Source organism: Catharus ustulatus, chromosome 4, assembly GCF_009819885.2.
Source record: "Catharus ustulatus isolate bCatUst1 chromosome 4, bCatUst1.pri.v2, whole genome shotgun sequence".
Classification (NCBI taxonomy): Eukaryota; Metazoa; Chordata; class Aves; order Passeriformes; family Turdidae; genus Catharus; species Catharus ustulatus.
Window position 1 is genome coordinate 21055038 of NC_046224.1, and position 21802 is coordinate 21076839.

The following is a 21802-nucleotide window of genomic DNA, read 5'->3' on the forward strand; positions in this document are numbered from 1 at the left end:
CTCTGTTCCACAAGGAACTTGATCGAATTCTCATCTGGGCTATGGAGATACTGTGGGATGCAGGGGGGATGCCTCAGGTCATGGTGTTATCTTTCCTAAGGCCGTTTGCTCCTTTCAGGGAGGGAATTTCAGGGACCATGACTGGACTGCTGCAGGAGCTCAGGCTATCAGAAGAAACTGGGCACTCTGCAGTCAGTTTTTATGTCACTTCCAGGAGATTATGGGACTAAGGTCGGTATGGCCTGCACTAGTATCCATACACTTGGTGCCATGCTTGCAGCTGTTTTTTCACTCTCTGACTACACAGACAAGTCTTCAGCGAATTTCCAACAGGGCAGTTTAGCACTACCTGCTGCAGAGCTCCCTAAACTCACTCTGCTATAAAAATCCAGATTTTCAGTCTAGTCAACCAGACCTCTGGGACTGACTTTATCACAGGTCTTCCCTGGGCAAATCACATACCTAAGCAACTTGTGATAATTGTCCAGTTCTGAAAAGCTCAGCTTTTCTTTCTTTCTGCCTTTTTTTTTTTTCCTAATGGAATAAAATGAAGGTAAAGCCTCATAATATAAATCCTGCTGCATAATGAGTTGCTTCTACCCAAGAATTTGTGACTACCTATAATTTCCTCTGTCTCTTGCTGTCTGTTTGCTTTGCAAAATAACAGAAACCATTTGGAAAAGGATTATTAAAGAAATAATAAATACCTGCTTGTTCATAGCATTAGTTTCTTAACTCATGACAGACACTAATAAAGGGGAGCAAGCTGAGTTCCTGATCTTCTTCGCTCACAGCTGATTCTAAATTATAAATCAAATATTATCTTCTGTGAGGTCTGATAAAATTGAACACTAACTTAAGATCCATTTAATAATTTCAGTTAGAAGAGACATTTCAACAACATACAGACTAACTTCTGTGTTCCATTAAAAGTACATAAACTTGTCAGAAAATGAACACCCTTGCATTCCAGCTGGTCCTCAGAGATCAAAGGGGCTGGGCGCAGCTGCCTTAATTTCTGATTCCTGAAAATTCAGCACTGTAACCCTGGTAGTGTCAAATAAGAAGCATGAGCACAAATTCACAAATAGTACAGTTTAACAATTACAGCTCCATAGACCTAGCTGCATTCAATAGGAACTTCTGTAACAACAGACTGGAGAACAGTGAAGTTTATTGAAGTAACAGAACTACAAATTCAGAACTGCCAGTGCTAAATGCACTATGATAGAGCTCCAACAAAAACAATAATGTTGTGTTAATCCAGATATTATTATTATTGTTGTTGTTGTTGTTATTATTATGTGAAGAAGCTTACCAAGGAGGCCTGCCCAGCTGGGAGGAGGGAGAGTAACCTGTTGACTCTCCAAGGTCTTTTTGTCTTCCTACCAAACAGGCTGAATTTCTGCCCTCCTATATACAGCATAATCTTATCCCACTCTCCCTCTTACAGGTGGCATGATCTAGGTGGAGAATTGAGTAATATAGTCATACATGTGGTAGCACATAGTTTGTACAAGTTATTAGCACATTCAGTAATGTGGAATTTAATATATAACTGACTTTATCAGGCCAAAGTTATTTTTTTGGCCATGTGTCTTTCAAAGTTCAGATCATGACCTTGTTCCATTTCTGCTGTTCTTCCAAGCCAAAGTGACCATCCTGTCTCCATAGGAGCTCCCCCTTCAACTCATTCTCTCTTGATATCAACAATGCATCTCTCTGTGTGCCCAGATAACATAGGAGGTACAATGCAGGCCAAGGTCTGTGAGCTACAGACCTTGCCTCAGCCCTTGGTTGTTATCTCACATCTCTGTGCTGTAGGTAGGGACTTCTTTTACTAGAACAAGTTTCAATATTTGATATAAGCCATAATCCTTTTATTAATTTCTTACATTTCAATTTTTCCACAGCTGCTGGCAGCCCAATCCTGAAATCATTGAAAAAAGAATCCTGCAGTCACTGACGTTTCACTGATGTCTCAGCAGCTCATGCAGGACTGATGAACAAAACTCATATGGGAATGGAAATGCAAAGAGTTCAAAAAACACGATCAGCAAAATGAAACTGAAAATGCAACATCTCCAAATCTAGAAATAATTGTCCAAAAATGAATCTGAAGAGTGAATAGGGATCCCAGGAGGAGTCACCCTATGCCTTCATTATGATTTCACAACATATTATGTAGAGGAGAGATCTCAAATTCCCACAGAAAAAAGTATCTGGTAACCCTGTGTCCAGCAGTACACTGGATGCATTGTGATCTAGATATTTAAAAAAAAAAAAAAAAAAAAACAAACTTGAGTAAGAAAAATTCTTCTGTGGAATCTTACTACTTCAAAGGTTGAAAAGTGGTTCCTTACCCAAATTCAAGCTGGTTCAAATCTGTACTGACAGGCAAGCAGGAGAGAACAGGTCTGGTATTAATGCTATTTATGTTGCACTCTTCCAGACTCCACTCTGGCTGTCCTCAGCTTCGTGCCCATACATTTCAGGTGTTTCATCACTGAGCTCCTTCCTTTGAGAACGTGCATACTTAGTCTTGAAATGTACATAACTTACATTTTACAATTTATTTCTCCCAGGATAATAGGAAGGATTTTTTTTCCACTTTATTCAGCTGTGATGGTTTAATCCCAGCCAGCAACTAAGCACCATGCAGCTGCTCCCTCACTCATCCCAGAGATGGGGGAGAAAATCAGAGAAGAGAAAAACTTTGTGGCTTGAGATAAAGACAGTTTAACTGGTGAAGCAAAAGCCATGGAAACAGAAGAAAACCAGCAATTGATTCATCACTTCCCATGGGTGGGCAGGTGTTCAGTCACTTCCAGAAGAGCAGCGCCCTGTTGTGCACAGTGGTGACTTGGGAAGATAAAATCAATCACCAGAATACTCCCATCCTTTTTTCTTCCCCCCAGCTTCATCTGCTGTTCATGAAACTGTATGATTTGGATTATCCTCCTTCAGTCAATTGGGCTCAGCTGTCCTTGCTGCATCCCCTCCCAGCTCCTTGTGCACACCTGGATCCTCATGGGTGAGGTGGTGTGAGAAGCAGAAAGGCCTTGGGTGGGTGTAAGAACTGCTCAACAATAACTAAAACTGTCTTATCAACACCTTTTCCAGCACAAATTTTAAACATCTTTGTGCCTGAACTAACAGAGCTTCCTTTATATGAAAGTCTAGCTTCTAATTGTCTCTATCAAACATAAAAGATTTCTTAATAAATTAATATTTTTTAAGAACTGAATCCCTAACGGAGACTTTTTAAATTGTTTTTCAAAGACATGATAAAGCCATGCAGAATAAACTCTTCCACCTGACAATGACTGCCATAAAAGACATAGAGATACACAAGAAGTATGGGAATAATATAACCCACTAAGAAATAAGAAAGATAGGAAAAAATGTATGTTTGGAATTAACTTGCTTTTGTGGTAATTTGACAGGTAATTAGGCTTTGTAGAGACTAATGCTGATTAAAAATTTTGTAACCCCATCATAAAGTGTTCATCAGTAGAAAGTGATTTGTTATTCTGAGGGAAGTAACTGAAACAGAATTCTTGACATGTAGACCTTTAATTAACTCAGTGGTTCATTTGCCATTATTGGAACATCACAGACTTTTGATATTGACATTTACTAAGTAAGTATCTTCTGTGAAATAAACAGCTGACCTTATGGAAGAGAAAACAAATTAATGCAGGTCTTCCTTGTAATAAATTGTAATACTGAACTCTTGGGTGGTTGTTTTTGGTTTTGGATTTTTGTTTGTTTGGTTGTTGTTTTTGGGCTTTTTTGTTTGTTTTTGTTTTTCCCTTCCTTCTAATTTTGGAGTAGCTTAGCATTTAATCATAAAGTATGTATCCTTTTGGCTTTTCTCAGTGTATAACCAGACACCAAGCACCAGCACATAGCACACCTTAGAAAATACTGAGCAGAGCTCCTGTATTTTCTTTCTTCGGCCTGTATCATGAGGCATCTTAACGTGTGAGTAAAGAAATTAATCATCATTTGTCAAAACAATATGTCATAGGAGAGTGAGATGTGTTCCCTCTTCACTGCAATCATAAATCACAGAATTAAACCTCAGTCCAGTAGCTTAGCAAGAAATTTGAACCATGATAGCAAAATAGTATCCCGAGTTTTTCTCAGGATATTAACTTTTTTTGTCCGGAATAGGAACCTGCCTCCTAGCTAGGAGAAGCCTGCTGAAGGTGATGTGGTGTCCAGAGGGACACACAGTGATCAGACACCACATCAGAGACTTGGTAATTCAACATAAGCCGTTTCTGAGGGAGAATTAGTCTGAAACTGTGCACAGCTCTCCCATAGCTGAGATGAGATGGACCTACACGGCACGCTGAGGGGAAAGGTGGGTGAGAAGAAATGAATTAGGGTTACTGACTGATATGCCAGTGGTACAGTTGGCATAAAGATTCCCCCAGCATGAGTTTTCCCAGACCACCCTTTGCACTGCAGACTCTTTTTCCAATAGGTATCTATGCTATGCTACCAAACTCAGCTTTACAAGTTTAACAGGAATTTTTGGTTTGATGTGTTACTTGAATGAACAGTGTGACCACTGGAGCTTATATACACAGTGTATTCAGTGTTCGTGCACACATGCACGCTTTCCTATTGCGTGGAACAATTTCTTAAGATGTTTAAGTGATCTCTTACGTGAAAGATCACCTTTGCTGGAGCTTTGTGCTCATTAACGAACTGAATCCCTACACATAGGCCATGATCGCCTCATACTCACAATAAGCCACTTCCAAGGGAAGTGTGCACTACATCCTTTAAACCGAGATGGGAGAATTGCCAGAGACCAGAGCTATAGGTTGATACGTGTGCAGAAAATACCAAGTTTTTACGGTTCGAAGTGTTCAAAAATGAACCGGCAAAGAACTGAGCGCGGCAGCTCCAATGATCGAGAGTCTGAGCACCGAAGCGGAGGAATGCGCAGCTAATTCAGCTGGGAACCTCTAACTTCTCAGACCCCGCTGGCCCCATTTCCAAAGCGGGCACAAAACTGGGCTGAGAGTGAAAAAACCCGAGGCGGTACAAACCTACAAAGGATTTCGTATGCCTCTTCCGCCAAGCGAATGAAGGAAAAGGTGGAGCGCCTCTTTAACCCGAAAATTGCTGGGTAGGAGAACAGCCCAAGAGCGGCGGCCAATGTGCGGAGCGCGGGCTTTTCGAACCCGCCGGGCTGTGGGGGCGGTGCGAGGCGCTCCCTGCGCAGCTCTGCCTCCGGCTGACGGCACAGAAACCTCGGGCAGCCGCAGCATCCCCGCCCCTTTTCCCCCTCCTCAGGCCTGGCTGGCTCGAACCCCTCTACCCTGGGGGGTCCCGGCTCGCACCGATTTCCTGCAGCGAACGGGAATGTATTTACACCCACGCATGGGGATATTTTTATTTTTAAATGAGATGTGGGGCGGTGAGCTCCGCTGCTGTGCTGCTTGCACCGGCGAAGAACAAGAGCGCAAAACTGTTACCGGGTCCACCTACAAGAAACAGCAACGGTAAAAAGAAAGTTAAATTGCACACGCCCTACACAGAGACTTAAGAGAATTCCAGCTCTTTTTGTGAAAACTTGGGTGGCTCTTAAAAGAGCCGTTGGGTTTATCTGCAAGGCAGACAGGGTTTCTTCCGCACCACTTATTTTTTCTTGGGCGCTGCCTTCTTTGCCTTGGCTGCTTTCGGCTTGGCCGCCTTGGGCTTGGCTGCTTTGGGCTTCACAGCCTTGGGCTTAGCCGGACTCTTCGCTGCTGCCGCCGCTTTCTTGGGCTTGGCTGCCTTTGCGGCTTTCTTGGGGCTCTTCGCTGCTTTCTTGGCCGCTGCGGCCGCCGGCTTCTTCGCTTTCTTGGGGCTCTTTTTCGCTGTCACTGCCTTCTTGGGCTTCTTGGCGGCGCTGGCGGGCTTCTTGGCTTTGGCTGCAGCAGTTTTCTTTTTGGGCGCTTTTTCCTTGACTTCTCCGGGTTTCTTGCTGAGGCGGAAAGAGCCGGAGGCGCCGGTGCCCTTGGTCTGCACCAAAACGCCTTTGCTGACAAGGCTTTTGATGCCAAGCTTGATGCGGTTATTACTTTTTTCCACATCGTAGCCGCCAGCGGCCAGTGCCTTCTTGAGCGCGGCGAGCGAGAGCCCCTTGCGCTCCTTGGAGGCGGACACGGCCTTGGTGATCAGCTCGGTGACGCTGGGCCCCGCGGGCTTGCGGGCTTTGGAGCCGCTCGCCGCCTTCTTCGGCTTCTTGGCGGCGGGAGATTTGGTCGGGGCCGGAGAGGCGGCGGCGGCGACATCGGGAGCGGCGACGGGAGCGGTCTCGGCCATGTCGATCTCGGCGCGATCCGGAGGAACAATGGGAGCGCGGTCGCCGCCGCCCCTTTTATAGCAGCGCCGCGCGCGCTGATTGGTGCGCGCCGCTCCGCTCGGCCGCCCGCCGCCGCGCCCGCTGTGTTTCTTCAAGGTGCAAAAAACAGTTTTTCTTTAGGAAATTTGCGGCCCATGCACCCCGTTTCTTTCCGGGAGGGTAGGGGGGAGTCTGTCCTACAAGCTAATGGAGTTTCCCCTTAGAAAGAGCAAAAATGAGGGAGACACGAGCACTGAAACTCAGCGGTGGGCAGCCTCAGAGACCTCCGCAGAGAGAGATCTTCGGTTTATATTTAAAATTAAAATTTTACCGTGACCTGAATGGGTACAACTGGCATGAAATTTTGTTCTTTAGAAGGTTATCTACAGAGCAGGTAAAAACCAGAGGGGTTTGAACGGTTGGTCTCAGAGAAAATCGGTATTAAATCCGAGGAAGTAACACAGTTTCGCCCCATGGTCCCAGACGCTGGTGCCGAGCTGACTCCCTGTGCTGAGCCGCTTCCCTCCGAAATCTCCCTGCTCTGTGTCCCTTCGGCAACCCCGCTGTGTCCGCTCCTGCCTTCTGGGGAGACGTTTGTGCTTTAGCAGAGTGAGTGAAAGTCGTTGTTACTTTCCTTACGCTTCAGTGTTTCAGTGGAACAAAGCTCCGGCGTGTCCCTCTGAAGAGTGACACTCCTGTCTTTGCGTTTTCAATAGAACATCAAAGAAGTAGCTTTCGTTTATTAAATTTGGAAATCAGGATAACTGCAATTACAGTATATCTGCTTTTAGTGCTAATCTATTCGTCCTTGCCTCATAATTATTCGTCCTTGCCTCGTAATTATTTGAAATTGATTGGGAAGCAGAATCTGGAGTGTACTGAATTTACTAATATACAGCGAGTTCGATCTGAAAATTTGCCTTTGAGGCTATGATGAGTACCCAGGTCACTGAACAAAAAACCGGTTTCTCGGTTTTAATGAATTCATGTTGATTGTGGATTTATTTTTGATAACACCATCTGGTGATTCAGCACTTCCCTACTTTCAGAAGAGCAGATCCTACTACACCTTATCAAGAGGATTCCTGCCCCGGCAAGTGGCAGCTCGATATTACAAACAATGGATAGGTTCTCTCCTTTTTTTTTTTCTTCGTTTTCAATGCAATGATGATTTCTTTCAAATACCAAGCAGTTAACACTGCCTGCAATAGTATTGTGTTCCGTACCCTCCATATCCGGGCTATCATCAGCTCCTAAAACACTGCGAGCAGCTATTTTCAGAGCTAGAAGCAGGTGTGAAAGAGTGATTTGCCGGTAAAAACCGCAGGGTTCCTGCTGTTTGAGAGTGTAAAAATAAAGAAACACAATGACTTGAGTAATTTGAGAAATGTCTTTTTATTATTACCTGTGTTTAATTGAAAAATCTAAACTGCTAAAATCAGAGGAAATACTGACTTTATCCCTGTGGTTTGAAATACCTTTTTTCCCTCTACTTGAAGGTAAATGTTGAAAAAGTACAGCTTAGTGAGGTCTCCCTTAGTAAACCTATAAAACAAAAGATGAAGGCACGTTTTGGATGATCTGACTGCAATAGTGAGCATAACGAAACTTCAGTGTGACCCTGTAGAATATTGTATTATTTTTTGATTAAATACAGAAATAGGAAAATGCATTTAATGCCCATTTAACTGATACTTATTTCCTCTAGTGGAGGAGGATTAAGGCCTTCTGTGACACTACTGGGCACTATCAGAATGCTGAAAATTTGTTTTTTTTCTAAACTTGTGGTACTAACCCCATAGCCAGGAAGAGATCAAGACCTCCCAGGGCACCAGTGATAGAATTTGTAGCTCTCTTGTCCCTTGATGTTTATATGTAAGTGGTTGGTATGTATCACAATAGTCACATTGAGTGGCAGCTTTCTGTGAACATCCTGGGATGGTACAAGAAATGTTGTAATCTTTATCAATCCTTGAAAAAATTGGTAATTCTTTTATTTCTTCCTACTTCTTTACAGGAGAAAGGACTTCTGAGATTCCTGGAAATATAAATAGAACATTAATATTTTTATTTTATTTTCCCATTGTCATGATTGTGTATTTATTTACTTAGAAATCCAAAAGTGTTTACAGATGTGATTCTACTCTCCCAAGCTCCTCTTTCTTTATGTAAATCAACACTGAGCCTTGGAGATAATCTCTCCCCACTCCGAGAGACCAAGGTTGGTGGGTAGTATCAGGCAGTGGATGCTCACAGGAAATGAACCATTCTGAACTCCTATTCAGTGGACACCAAAACAAAGGTGGGTATTAATCTGGAGACAGGAAGGGCAGACTTGAGTGTTGATGCAAGCCAGAGATAATTTGCCTGACTTTATTCTTCAGTTGTGTTTTGCTTTTGGATATTCAAGCATAACAGCCTAAAATCATCCAAGTATTTGTATTGTAATCCAGTAAGATCCTAAGATCTCTGTGTTGGCCACTATACAAAAAAAACCCAAAAAACCAAAAAAGAGAACATGTGTTCAAGTCGATGCATTTGCATATGAAAAGCAGGGATGCTTCCCAAAGTTTTGATACTCCATCATTTCTTCATGTCTGGGTATCATCACTCCATTCATTTTCCCCGTATTTTAAAATCATCCGATGGCAATAGGAACACCTAAATACTTTAGTAAAATATTATTGCTTTCCTTCCAGGGAATAAACATGTTTATGGATTAGCACAGGCCTATACAGAGATTCTAACCAGAATTTTTTTAGAAGGTTATTAGAGGGGGGAAAAAATACGAACCATTGCCAAGTGAGTTCATATTCTGCATCAAAATAATTGCTGCAAATTAATTGAACTTTATACAGATTGTTTACAGAAATTGGACATATACCCTTGTTCCTGTTGCAAAGAGGAATAGGTAGGTAGTAAAAATGCTTTTTTTCCTGTGTATTAATGTCAAATTTCAAAACTAATGCCTAGCACAGGTGTTCTAATGTAAAGTAAATAATGAATCCCTGCTCTTTCTGCTTAAAAGAGTGAAAGGTCACCATTATTTTCCTCGGTGCCTACTGGCATTTCTTTTCCTGAATGACTAATAAAGCCAAAATGTAATATTTAAAAAAATGATAATTTTTTTGTATTTTCATATAATCCATGGCTTGATGACCAGCACCCAAATTCTCCACCAAGTGTTGTAGCTTCCACAATGGTGAGGGTCTTGCCTTGGTTCTGCAGCTATCTTATTTAACTTACCTGATACCTTCTGGGTATAGGCCAAGGCTCATACTGACATATGCACTTAAGAATTTTAAGAAGTCCGTATTCCACATTTGAAAGACACATACATTTTCTTTTTTCTCTCATACAATAGAACATGCCTCATTTTAAGGAGATGAAACTATATTTTATTCACAGAAATTCAAAATCACACCATTCAAATACACATAGAAACTATATCACTGTTTTTCAACGTTTTTCTATTAATACTCTTGAAAGGACAGAAATCCTCTTGCTCAACATGCAGAAGCACAAATGGACTGTAAGTTTTTGTTTTCCTTTTGAGTGGAACACAAGGAGTTTCTGACACAGCATTAGACCTAAATCTGCTTCTGGAGCTGCAGATGCGAAAAAGACGTGAATTATGAGAAGGGACATTTTATGCATGGTCAACAGCACAGATCTGGAAATGAGCATGGGCTAGCAAGAGCCACTGCCTGCCTTTTTCGAAACACATTAAATCAATGTTGTAGTTTCAACAAAACGCATCTCACACTGTAACATTAAAATATACAGGGCTTTTTTTCCCCTTTCGATTTCTATTAAACTAACTTAAAATATCAGTTGTTTCTTCTGAAAATAAAAAACCTTACACACCATATCTCCTTTGTTTTTTGTGTTCCTCTTGTCTCAATACTGCTGCATTAAAATCTCTTTACTGAAAATTACCAAAGAGAAAGATTTCTTTTCAGCCTAATGATGTAAATTGCAGATGAATGAAGCAAAGCTTCCAAGAGAACTTTCATCAAGTCTTCAGCTCTTGGAATTTTAAGTAAACAACCCAAATTCAGGGAAAAGTGTGCCCCTGCTGCTTTGCAGCTTTGTGAAGATTTTAACCCTTGCACATCAAAAAAAGATTTTCAGATGGGTTCTTCAGCATGCTTTGAAGTAGATAAAAAGGGGGAAGATAATCGATTGCTCATAATTGAATGCAAATATAATTTCAAAAAATGCTAAATAAAAATACATTGAGGTTAAAACCTTGTTTACTAGAGCTCTACATATCTGTAAACATTTAGGGGCGTAAGAAGCCCAGAGCAGCCATTTCACTGTGATTTCTGCTGCTTCTTGTGCTGGGAGTCCTTTTGAGATTCTGTTTACAGCTGACATGCTCACATTTCACATATTCATGGCTGGTCTTCACTGGTGAAATATAAAGGAATCACCTTAGTGTTTGTAACATCCAAATCAAAATATTTTCTGCATAAAATAATATTTTTGTGCTAATTTTCTGAAATATAAAAAACAAACCAAGCAAAAAACCAAACCACCAAACCCCTCAAAAAGCAGAATACACTCAGACAAGGAGAACTTAAATGAGGGAAAGAAATTAAAAAAAAACCAAAAACAACGTAGGAAATTATCTCTGAATTTTCATGATTAATTAGCTAAACAGATGCTATGGTTAGCCTGTGGCTTTAAAAATTATTAGGTTATTAATTATTTCCTAGGATATATACACACATATTTACATGAAATGATGCTTAAAAGGGTTGCAGAGCATATGTAGGACCAAAACCCATACCTAATGAAGGAGAAAGCCTAATAAAGTGGACGTTCAGTTCTATGGTATTTATTTTCACTGTAAACTGTATGTGGCTATGCTTCTTTATAAAGTACTGTGAACTAAGTTCCCAGTACAGAGTAAACTGCACGGAGGGAAATAAATCAAAATCAATGCATAAGGTCTGTGCCGATGCTTGGAAAAAAAATAGTGTTCACAAGAGGTAGGTTATTTATACCTAAATTTCACATACGTGAAAAGTATGTATTGTGTGGTGTAGGTAAAAGCACACAATAACTTAGGAAACATTAGTTGTAAACCTAAAAGACCAACAACAATAGAAAAACAAATATAGGTTTCTAACTGTTATGTCACCAGGTAGATAAGGTGATGTGACAATATTAGAAGGAACTGACAAGATGTGCAGCACATGGACGGAGAGATAAAGGCAAAGTCCCAGAAAGCAGCTCCCAACGCGCTTTGGGAACTTGGCACCGGGAGAGCGCAGCGCCAACAAGCCAATGGTTCGGGAGGCGGCGAGGCCGGCCCAACGCCAGGGCGAGGGGGCAGCGCAGACAACCAGACAGATGTGTGGCCACCGCCACGACAGCACGGCGAGAATTAGGGACAACGGCTCGGGGAAACCGAGGGGCTGGGGAACTGAGAGCGAGGCGGGGCCGAGAGCGCAGCCGAGGCTGCGGGGGGGCGCCCGCGAGAGGCGAAAGGGGCGGAGGCGCAGGCCCGGCCCCTGCCCGGTGTGCCCGCCCCTGTTCCCAACCAGGTCGGACTTCACCGTATAAAAACCACGGCACGGGCAGCGCTGGCTCACAGCAGCAGCGGCAGCGCAATCATGTCTGGTCGGGGCAAGGGCGGCAAGGGGCTCGGCAAGGGCGGCGCCAAGCGCCACCGCAAGGTGCTGCGCGACAACATCCAGGGCATCACCAAGCCGGCCATCCGCCGCCTGGCTCGGCGCGGCGGCGTCAAGCGCATCTCGGGGCTCATCTACGAGGAGACGCGCGGCGTGCTCAAGGTGTTCCTGGAGAACGTGATCCGCGACGCCGTCACCTACACGGAGCACGCCAAGAGGAAGACGGTCACGGCCATGGACGTGGTCTACGCCCTCAAGCGCCAGGGTCGCACTCTCTACGGCTTCGGCGGCTAAAGCTCTGTGCTCCTACCAGACCATCGGACAAACACCCAAAGGCTCTTCTAAGAGCCACCCACTTTTTCTTTTAAAAGAGCTGTGTTGCTATATTGTGTTTGCTGATGGTTACCATTGCATTTCTTTTCTTTGTCTTGCACTACCCGTGTTCCTCTTCACCCCGCTTCTGGTAGGTCGTGCTGTAGCTCCTTAGCTGTCTTCGAAAAAAATAACAGTCCACTTAGGTTAAGGGAAAATAAGTATAATCCATACGTAGCTTAAGTGAAAACGCGGTAGCCGTACGGTTTCCACTATAACACCGCAGCCTTCTTTCCCTTACTGCCGCCACTGTGTGAACCAGAAACTGGAGAACAAACTGCACGGGCTCAAGTGCCGCTGTGGAGGAGGCTCTTGTCCCACGGCCGCATGACCAGGGAGGGTTGAGCGCCCGCGCGATTTCCAAAAGCCCGCGCACGGCACCGTTGGCTCCGCCAATCCCGCTCCGCACTCCCCTCCTCCCACCCTCATCCCAGCCCAGCAGCTCCCGGCACCCGGGAGCAGAGGGCATCGACCGATCCCGGCTTGACAACGTAAACTCAGCCCGCCAGAAACGGCCACGGCTGCCCACAGCACAGACAAGCCCAGCAACACACGCACCAAAAACCCAACATCCTGCTATCCCCTCCCCACTCACCTCCCCCCCAGCACCACGCGCTCTGCAGCGTCTCAAGCTCTTTTTCGAGACTGTGGGTGGCTCTGAAAAGAGCCTTTGGGTTTCACTTTTGGGCTCAGGATGATTTCCCCGACCGCTGCTTTACTTGCTCTTGGCTTTATGGCTCTCAGTCTTCTTGGGCAGCAGCACGGCCTGGATGTTGGGCAGCACGCCGCCCTGCGCGATCGTCACCTTGCCCAGCAGCTTGTTGAGCTCCTCGTCGTTGCGGATGGCGAGCTGCAGGTGGCGGGGGATGATGCGCGTCTTCTTGTTGTCGCGGGCCGCGTTGCCCGCCAGCTCCAGGATCTCGGCCGTCAGGTACTCCAGCACGGCCGCCAGGTACACCGGGGCGCCGGCGCCCACGCGCTCCGCGTAGTTGCCCTTGCGCAGCAGCCGGTGCACGCGGCCCACGGGGAACTGCAGCCCGGCCCGCGACGAGCGCGACTTGGCCTTGGCGCGCGCCTTCCCGCCCTGCTTTCCACGTCCGGACATCTTCCCTCGCTCGTTCTACTAACAAATTGCCGCTCACAACGACAAAGAGAACACGACTGATCGCCGCCCTGAGACCTCCGCCTTTATATCCCCTCCCTGCGCGCGGCCGCCGCCTCCTGATAGGCCGAGGCGCAGCGAATCTCACGCTGACCAATCGCGAGGGCCGCAGCGCCGAGAGGCTCCGACCGCGCGCGCCACGCAGCCAATCACGAGCCGGAGCGGGCGGGCCTCGGCTCGCGGCCCCGCCCACGAGGAGCGCTCGCTCCCGCCGCCGCCGCCCGGACCACCGGGGCTGCGCTGCCCCGTCCCGCACCGTGTTTGCTCTGCCGTGCATTCATATTCTGTTAAAACTCGTCCTCCCGCTGCACTGTGCGGGTTGGGAGCGCTGAGTCGAGGGAATACAGAGGAAGCACTAGATAGTGAGGCGGTGTATGGGAGCGGGAAAAGGGGGACGGATGGGACGCGGAGAGACTCACAAGGCAGCAAAGCCCTTAGTATTTTTGGCGGGACCCTATTTAAACAGGAGCTCTTCACTTAAAACCCTAAATACATCTACAGCTTCGATTGGGAGTTTTGACTACCTGAATTTCACCTTCTTTCACAACTGCTAAAATAGTTTACAGACATATGTATTTGCAATAATAACTATAAACTTTGAAAATTTTTCATTCTAGGGGTGTGATTGGTTCGTTTAATATCCGTTTTAATTTCTCATTAATTTAGTGATTTTTCAAGTACTATTTTTTCATCGTTATACTTTGCATATTTTCGTAATAGTTACAGGTATCTAAATAAATATAAAAATACTTACCAGGAAATTCTTGTTGTTATTAGCCCTTAAGAAATATATCCAGTGAAATAAAAGCCACAATTTCATACTTGTAGGGTGACAAATTGACTTAAGAAAGATGTAACCATAAGCTTGCATAGTAAGGAATTAGTTTTAAGTCTTGTATCGTTTAACAGCCAAGTTAAATTTAGTCAGTTCATAGCGACACTATGTCTCAGAGATTTGGCAATTGGTAATGGCATACATTACGGCTTTTTACAAGACCGCAACCTATTCAGTAACAGCAAAACCTGAAGAGAGTAGGCGGTCGGACAAGGGCGGGAGTTTTAAAATTTGAATCCACCAATGAAACACAGCATCTACCGTCAGCCAATCAGAGAAGGCAGCAGGGCTATAAATAGCCCCCGCATACGCCTCAGTTTCATTGTTGCGGCTGGTCTCGAGCTAGTCACAGTTGGAGCCATGGCGCGTACGAAGCAGACCGCGCGTAAATCCACGGGCGGGAAGGCGCCCCGCAAGCAGCTGGCCACCAAGGCTGCCCGCAAGAGCGCGCCGGCCACGGGCGGCGTCAAGAAGCCGCACCGCTACCGGCCCGGCACGGTGGCGCTACGCGAGATCCGGCGCTACCAGAAGTCCACGGAGCTGCTGATCCGCAAGCTGCCCTTCCAGCGCCTGGTGCGCGAGATCGCGCAGGACTTCAAGACCGACCTGCGCTTCCAGAGCTCGGCCGTCATGGCGCTGCAGGAGGCCAGCGAGGCCTACCTGGTGGGGCTCTTCGAGGACACCAACCTGTGCGCCATCCACGCCAAGCGCGTCACCATCATGCCCAAGGACATCCAGCTGGCCCGCCGCATCCGCGGGGAGCGCGCATAAACCTGGCCGGGTTATCTTCGGGTCTCAAATTACTTGCATCAACACAAAGGCTCTTTTAAGAGCCACTACATACACAGTCGAAAGAGCTGTAACACTGAGGTTTCCGATAGGGTTCCGGGGATACTCTGAAAGTCAGCGCTGACAATGTACAGTTGTAAGGTGAACAGTGTTTTCCTATGGTTTCTTAATTTAAGGGCTACTTATGAGGGGGCCGTGCTTTTCTGATGCGCTGAAATGTATGGCATTTACTGAGCTCAAAAAAAGGATCAAAGCGGTGTTAATACTTGGAGGGAAAAATACCCGTCGTGAAAACTTTTTTTGTCTTGTGAGTCTCTCCGAGTCCCATCCGTCCCCCTTTTCCCGCTCCCATACACCGCCTCACCTATCTAGTGCTTCCTCTGTATTCCCTCGACTCAGCGCTCCCAACCCGCACAGTGCAGCGGGAGGACGAGTTTTACAGAATATGAACGCACGGCAGAGCAAACACGGTGCGGGACGGGGCAGCGCAGCCCCGGTGGTCCGGGCGGCGGCGGCGGGAGCGAGCGCTCCTCGTGGGCGGGGCCGCGAGCCGAGGCCCGCCCGCTCCGGCTCGTGATTGGCTGCGTGGCGCGCGCGGTCGGAGCCTCTCGGCGCTGCGGCCCTCGCGATTGGTCAGCGTGAGATTCGCTGCGCCTCGGCCTATCAGGAGGCGGCGGCCGCGCGCAGGGAGGGGATATAAAGGCGGAGGTCTCAGGGCGGCGATCAGTCGTGTTCTCTTTGTCGTTGTGAGCGGCAATTTGTTAGTAGAACGAGCGAGGGAAGATGTCCGGACGTGGAAAGCAGGGCGGGAAGGCGCGCGCCAAGGCCAAGTCGCGCTCGTCGCGGGCCGGGCTGCAGTTCCCCGTGGGCCGCGTGCACCGGCTGCTGCGCAAGGGCAACTACGCGGAGCGCGTGGGCGCCGGCGCCCCGGTGTACCTGGCGGCCGTGCTGGAGTACCTGACGGCCGAGATCCTGGAGCTGGCGGGCAACGCGGCCCGCGACAACAAGAAGACGCGCATCATCCCCCGCCACCTGCAGCTCGCCATCCGCAACGACGAGGAGCTCAACAAGCTGCTGGGCAAGGTGACGATCGCGCAGGGCGGCGTGCTGCCCAACATCCAGGCCGTGCTGCTGCCCAAGAAGACTGAGAGCCATAAAGCCAAGAGCAAGTAAAGCAGCGGTCGGGGAAATCATCCTGAGCCCAAAAGTGAAACCCAAAGGCTCTTTTCAGAGCCACCCACAGTCTCGAAAAAGAGCTTGAGACGCTGCAGAGCGCGTGGTGCTGGGGGGGAGGTGAGTGGGGAGGGGATAGCAGGATGTTGGGTTTTTGGTGCGTGTGTTGCTGGGCTTGTCTGTGCTGTGGGCAGCCGTGGCCGTTTCTGGCGGGCTGAGTTTACGTTGTCAAGCCGGGATCGGTCGATGCCCTCTGCTCCCGGGTGCCGGGAGCTGCTGGGCTGGGATGAGGGTGGGAGGAGGGGAGTGCGGAGCGGGATTGGCGGAGCCAACGGTGCCGTGCGCGGGCTTTTGGAAATCGCGCGGGCGCTCAACCCTCCCTGGTCATGCGGCCGTGGGACAAGAGCCTCCTCCACAGCGGCACTTGAGCCCGTGCAGTTTGTTCTCCAGTTTCTGGTTCACACAGTGGCGGCAGTAAGGGAAAGAAGGCTGCGGTGTTATAGTGGAAACCGTACGGCTACCGCGTTTTCACTTAAGCTACGTATGGATTATACTTATTTTCCCTTAACCTAAGTGGACTGTTATTTTTTTCGAAGACAGCTAAGGAGCTACAGCACGACCTACCAGAAGCGGGGTGAAGAGGAACACGGGTAGTGCAAGACAAAGAAAAGAAATGCAATGGTAACCATCAGCAAACACAATATAGCAACACAGCTCTTTTAAAAGAAAAAGTGGGTGGCTCTTAGAAGAGCCTTTGGGTGTTTGTCCGATGGTCTGGTAGGAGCACAGAGCTTTAGCCGCCGAAGCCGTAGAGAGTGCGACCCTGGCGCTTGAGGGCGTAGACCACGTCCATGGCCGTGACCGTCTTCCTCTTGGCGTGCTCCGTGTAGGTGACGGCGTCGCGGATCACGTTCTCCAGGAACACCTTGAGCACGCCGCGCGTCTCCTCGTAGATGAGCCCCGAGATGCGCTTGACGCCGCCGCGCCGAGCCAGGCGGCGGATGGCGGGCTTGGTGATGCCCTGGATGTTGTCGCGCAGCACCTTGCGGTGGCGCTTGGCGCCGCCCTTGCCGAGCCCCTTGCCGCCCTTGCCCCGACCAGACATGATTGCGCTGCCGCTGCTGCTGTGAGCCAGCGCTGCCCGTGCCGTGGTTTTTATACGGTGAAGTCCGACCTGGTTGGGAACAGGGGCGGGCACACCGGGCAGGGGCCGGGCCTGCGCCTCCGCCCCTTTCGCCTCTCGCGGGCGCCCCCCCGCAGCCTCGGCTGCGCTCTCGGCCCCGCCTCGCTCTCTGTTCACCAGCCCCTCGATTTTCCCGAACCGCTTTTCTCCAATTCTTCTTCCCCTGCATTATTCCTGGCAAGATTGCAGAAACCTCGTCCCCCACCTTTTTTTTTTTGTTTTTTGGTGTTTTTTTTTGTTTCTTTTGCTGTGGCAAGTGCCGCTGTGCCGGGACTTTGGCGATCTTTCACCCACCGTGCACGGTTGTTATGGCCTTGCTGACCACCTAGTTCCACTTCTGAAGTTGCATTCAGGTATTCGATATACTGAGAACCATTTAATAAACCCAAGATCTCTTCGGTCAGTTTCACGACCTTACTGTAGTACACGTCCTCTATACCACGAGGAAAATCATACCTAAGTGTTCACTTGAGACAAGAAGGAAATGTTTGTTTTTTCCAAAGCTGGCTACGTCTGACTCTCAGAGTATTGTATCAGTGACGAATCTGCACTGGACTTTTTCAGTAATTAACTGAAGACCCTTTATTTTATATCCTAATGTTTCCAGTATTTACTTCACATTCACGCTTTATTTTCTGTTTCTAGTGTTTGCTTCACATTAAATTCCTGACATCCTGGTGATACAAAAAAAAGCATTACATTTCCATTAGGTAATTACTTCTAACTAGATTAAAATTATTAACATATGTCAAATGCACAATAATAATGGCTGTGTCAGCCGTTTTCATGTGTACCACAACGTTTTCAAAGGCTTGACAGAACTGTGTGGATATTTCCTTTCATGCAATATATTTTCCTTTCACAAGGGTATGTTGAAAGTGATGATATTTGTCTTTGTAATTTTTGTATATCTTCATGACTGAAAATCTCTTGTTATGACTTCAATCCATGCCTCATTTCTGTTGGCTATGCCTGCAGTCCTCAATTTGTAGTTCAGGACCCATTGGGTCTATGAAATTAACATCATTCTAATATGGAGAATTTCCCTGTGTTCATGGCCAAATACACACATCATTACTCATACAGAGCCAGAAGAAAGTCCTTGAAGGTGAAGAGCCTGGAAAGATCTCTGTGAAGTCTGGCAAGCCTTTTTCTCATTGACTCTGGCTTTTTTTTTTTCCTTTAGTCACAGTGACTCCAGCAGGGTACGTCTGAAAAAGTGATGGGACTAAAAATATAATGGTGAAGTAATTGTTTCACAGCACGTTTCAGGTCATATATGTTATATAAGAATGTCTCAGTCTGCCCCTGAAGACCTATGATTCTTTTTTATCTCCTTTCATATGACTTGCCATTCCTTCTGTTTCATATGTATTATCTTCATCTCTGCAGCTACAGAAAAGGGTATTCAGTTCACTCTCTTTGCTGGTGGGCATTTTGCTCCATTTCATGCATGTTTTCCAGGTGCACACTGAGGACAGCTAACCACATATTAATTGATATCTCTGCTATTACAGTCCATGTAGCACACATGTCCATCACTCATTTGTCCACATCTCCCACTCACCTATTCCTCAACCTTTTGTTTGGTAATGCTAAAGCAAATCTAAAAACATGGAAAATGTTTTGTCTAGAGAAAGCAACTGCTACATACAAAGAAGAAAAATCCATTTGCAGCTTCCTAATTCATCTCTGCCCTAAGACATCCCCCTGACTCAATGAGTCTGTAGTCCACAAAGCACTAAAATCTAAAACACTACTTTGATGAGATTATCAGGTCTTGCTCTTACCCTCTTTATTTACTAGCCTCTGTCACAGTTGGGATATTGGTCCAGAAAAAAGCTTCCAGTTAATTACTTATTTCTTCAAGTGTTATGTCTCCAGCATGCAACTCAAAGAGAGCAGAATCTCAAGGCTGTCCTGTCCTTAATGCCCATTTGTTTCACCCCACTCTGGACCTGTGCTGATATCACTAACTGAAGGAACAAGTTCTACTACTACACTGTGTACTCCTCTGACCTGTCCCAGACTTAGTTTTTGTATTCCCAATACTGGCCTAATAGAGCCTGCATGTCCCTCACATTTGAAAGCACCATAACTAAATGAACCTGCTACCCAAGGGGAAGGTTAAAAAAACAAACAAAAACCAAAACCAAAGACCCAAACAAAACCGTAAACTAAAACTAAGACCATTCACTCTGTAGGGACAATAAGCACACGTGGTAAGATGAAAATAATAAAAATCTAAGCCCAAACAGACTTGAATATTAAGAAATGGGTTTTTTCATTAGTGTTAAATCAAGAAAAAATCAGCCCTGTCTTCATCCACTGATGTGGCTGACAGTGACAACCCTTGGAAGGCCTTCTATGTACTCAAGCATCCCAAGGCCTGTTTTCTTCTAAAGAATTTTTAAAACAAGAACAGACTGCAATTCTTCCTCCACTTAGGCTTCCTTCCTTCCTTCCTTCCTTCCGTTTTTTTTTTTTTTTATTATCCTAGTGATTTTTTTTAATTAAAAAGACCATGATTTGGACAATTAACATTAGAATTGCTCAAATGTTCCCCTTACTGATCACCGGGCCCCTTTTACAACAGCTTTGAGTAATTTCAGCCACCTGGTTTCCCTGGCCATGTCTCTTTGCAGTTTGAGCAAACCCAAACCCCAGCAGGTTTTACTTTATTTACCACCTCTCTGCAGCTGAAGTCTGCTATCCCTGCTCCTAGCTGCTCAGTGCTGGCCTTCTGTGCTAGTCCAGTTAACTACACAATTAAATATCAGACTTACAAACTACGAATCTCAAAAAGTATACGAAAGTTAATGTTGTTACTTTATCCCCTATTTCAAAACCAAATCAACAAAATCTTGATGGATTTGAAGTTCCAAAGCAGAAAAAAACCTGTGCCAAAAAGAATATGATTTAGTTCTCATACACACAATATGGAAGTTAATCTTTTCTGGGATCAAGGCAATTTGCAGGCAAAATAGATGAAATATTTTCTTCCTGAATGTGTCCAAACCATACATACGAAGTCTCACGAGCCTCTGAACTCAGATTCCTGACTTCCTAACTGTATGACAGCAGAAGTGACAAGTCGCTGACCTCATTAATATATCAGGGGGAAATTCAGCCATCAGTCGGCCCTTTCAGTGTCCCTGGCAGTCTGGACAACATACTGACCTGAGATGGTGCTACTGTGACACCAGACCATGGACTGCACAGATGCAAAGCACGTACTGCAACAACATCAACTACAGCACAACACTTCCACAGTGAACAACTCTTCAAAACCTTTCTGTTCCCTTCTATGTGAAAACAGCCACACAGCGAGCTCCCAAATGCTAATTTGCAATACTCCTGCTCTAGAAAGATGGCACAAACAGACTTGTCTAGAACCAGCACTTCTTCACGTTTACACCTGTGATGAACAGCAGGAAGGCAGCACCACAGAAGGAGAGCATCTTTGCAAGGTGTGTTACAGTGCTCTGGCTCTTAGCCTACGTCGTGCCTGGGTGAGGCAAAAAAATGAGTTGCTTGCCAACACAAATTTACCTGGAAGTGGGTCACATCAGTGTCTGGGGTGTCAACAGCCAGGAAGATGGCAGAGTGCAGACCAGCTGTGCATGGACAATTTGGCCAGGACACTTTGTCATTCCATAGGTTCCAAACACGTTTCTGGCAGAAGTGCGAAGTGACATTTCGATTCATCACATTGCTCCCTACCAGAAGTCACAGACAGCACTGTCACAAAAGCAGGAAAGTGTGGAGGGCAGGAAATACACAGAAGTGCAGCAGTGTTGTGGGGAGGAAGAGTGAGCTGCTCAGCATCATTCCATGCGAGCTGCTCACTAGTCTGAGCAGCCAGGATTCTGTGCTGATGGAGAGACTGCTATGAAAAGACAGTGTGGTGTCACCCAAAGGTGGACTTCACTGCAAAATGCAGGTCAAAGTGAGGCACTCTTGGTTCAGGAAGAGGCAATTTCTTTGGGGAGGCATAGAAGATGCAGTTTCTGTTAATGTTGTTCACATTTCAGGGACAATTTGTCTAAGGGCCTAAAGTGCCCCCAATCTCCCATTGATGACAACATTCAAACCATGCCAGGGTGGTCCAGAACACAATTTTTCAAGTGGCTTGGATTAGTTTTAGAAGACCAAATTACTCTGAAATATAAATAGTTCTATTTGTTGATATCTAGCTGAGGAGCTTTTCACTGTATGTGAAAAAAAGTAAAATGCATTAAGCTAATAAATACACACACAGTAAAGAACAAAGTCCATATTTTATCCTCATTAGCTT

At 46.3% G+C, this 21802-nt stretch overlaps 6 protein-coding genes across 6 annotated transcripts; 3 read left to right on the top strand and 3 right to left on the bottom strand.

Moving 5' to 3' along the window:
• Window positions 1-5448: 5448 nt before the first annotated feature.
• Window positions 5449-6330, bottom strand: LOC116996042 (histone H1.03-like). The gene is made up of 2 exons (XM_033059212.1): window positions 5659-6330; window positions 5449-5507 (listed from the first exon to the last, which is right to left on the bottom strand). The coding sequence occupies exon 1, from the start codon at window positions 6328-6330 to the stop codon at window positions 5662-5664; it is 669 nt and encodes a 222-aa protein (XP_032915103.1). The 3' UTR covers window positions 5449-5507; window positions 5659-5661.
• A 5632-nt stretch (window positions 6331-11962) lies between these two features.
• LOC116996085 (histone H4) lies at window positions 11963-12373 on the top strand. Its single transcript, XM_033059258.1, has one exon. The coding sequence runs from the start codon at window positions 11974-11976 to the stop codon at window positions 12283-12285; it is 312 nt and encodes a 103-aa protein (XP_032915149.1). The 5' UTR covers window positions 11963-11973; the 3' UTR covers window positions 12286-12373.
• Window positions 12374-13078: 705 nt separating this feature from the next.
• Window positions 13079-13468, bottom strand: LOC116996069 (histone H2A type 2-C). Its single transcript, XM_033059241.1, has one exon. The coding sequence runs from the start codon at window positions 13466-13468 to the stop codon at window positions 13079-13081; it is 390 nt and encodes a 129-aa protein (XP_032915132.1).
• A 1246-nt stretch (window positions 13469-14714) lies between these two features.
• LOC116996094 (histone H3) lies at window positions 14715-15131 on the top strand. The gene has a single exon (XM_033059266.1). It carries the CDS (start codon window positions 14721-14723, stop codon window positions 15129-15131), a length of 411 nt encoding a protein of 136 aa, XP_032915157.1. The 5' UTR covers window positions 14715-14720.
• Window positions 15132-15932: 801 nt separating this feature from the next.
• On the top strand, window positions 15933-16322 carry LOC116996066 (histone H2A type 2-C). Its single transcript, XM_033059237.1, has one exon. It carries the CDS (start codon window positions 15933-15935, stop codon window positions 16320-16322), a length of 390 nt encoding a protein of 129 aa, XP_032915128.1.
• A 713-nt stretch (window positions 16323-17035) lies between these two features.
• On the bottom strand, window positions 17036-17439 carry LOC116996104 (histone H4). Its single transcript, XM_033059275.1, has one exon. It carries the CDS (start codon window positions 17425-17427, stop codon window positions 17116-17118), a length of 312 nt encoding a protein of 103 aa, XP_032915166.1. The 5' UTR covers window positions 17428-17439; the 3' UTR covers window positions 17036-17115.
• Between the last annotated feature and the right edge of the window lie 4363 nt (window positions 17440-21802).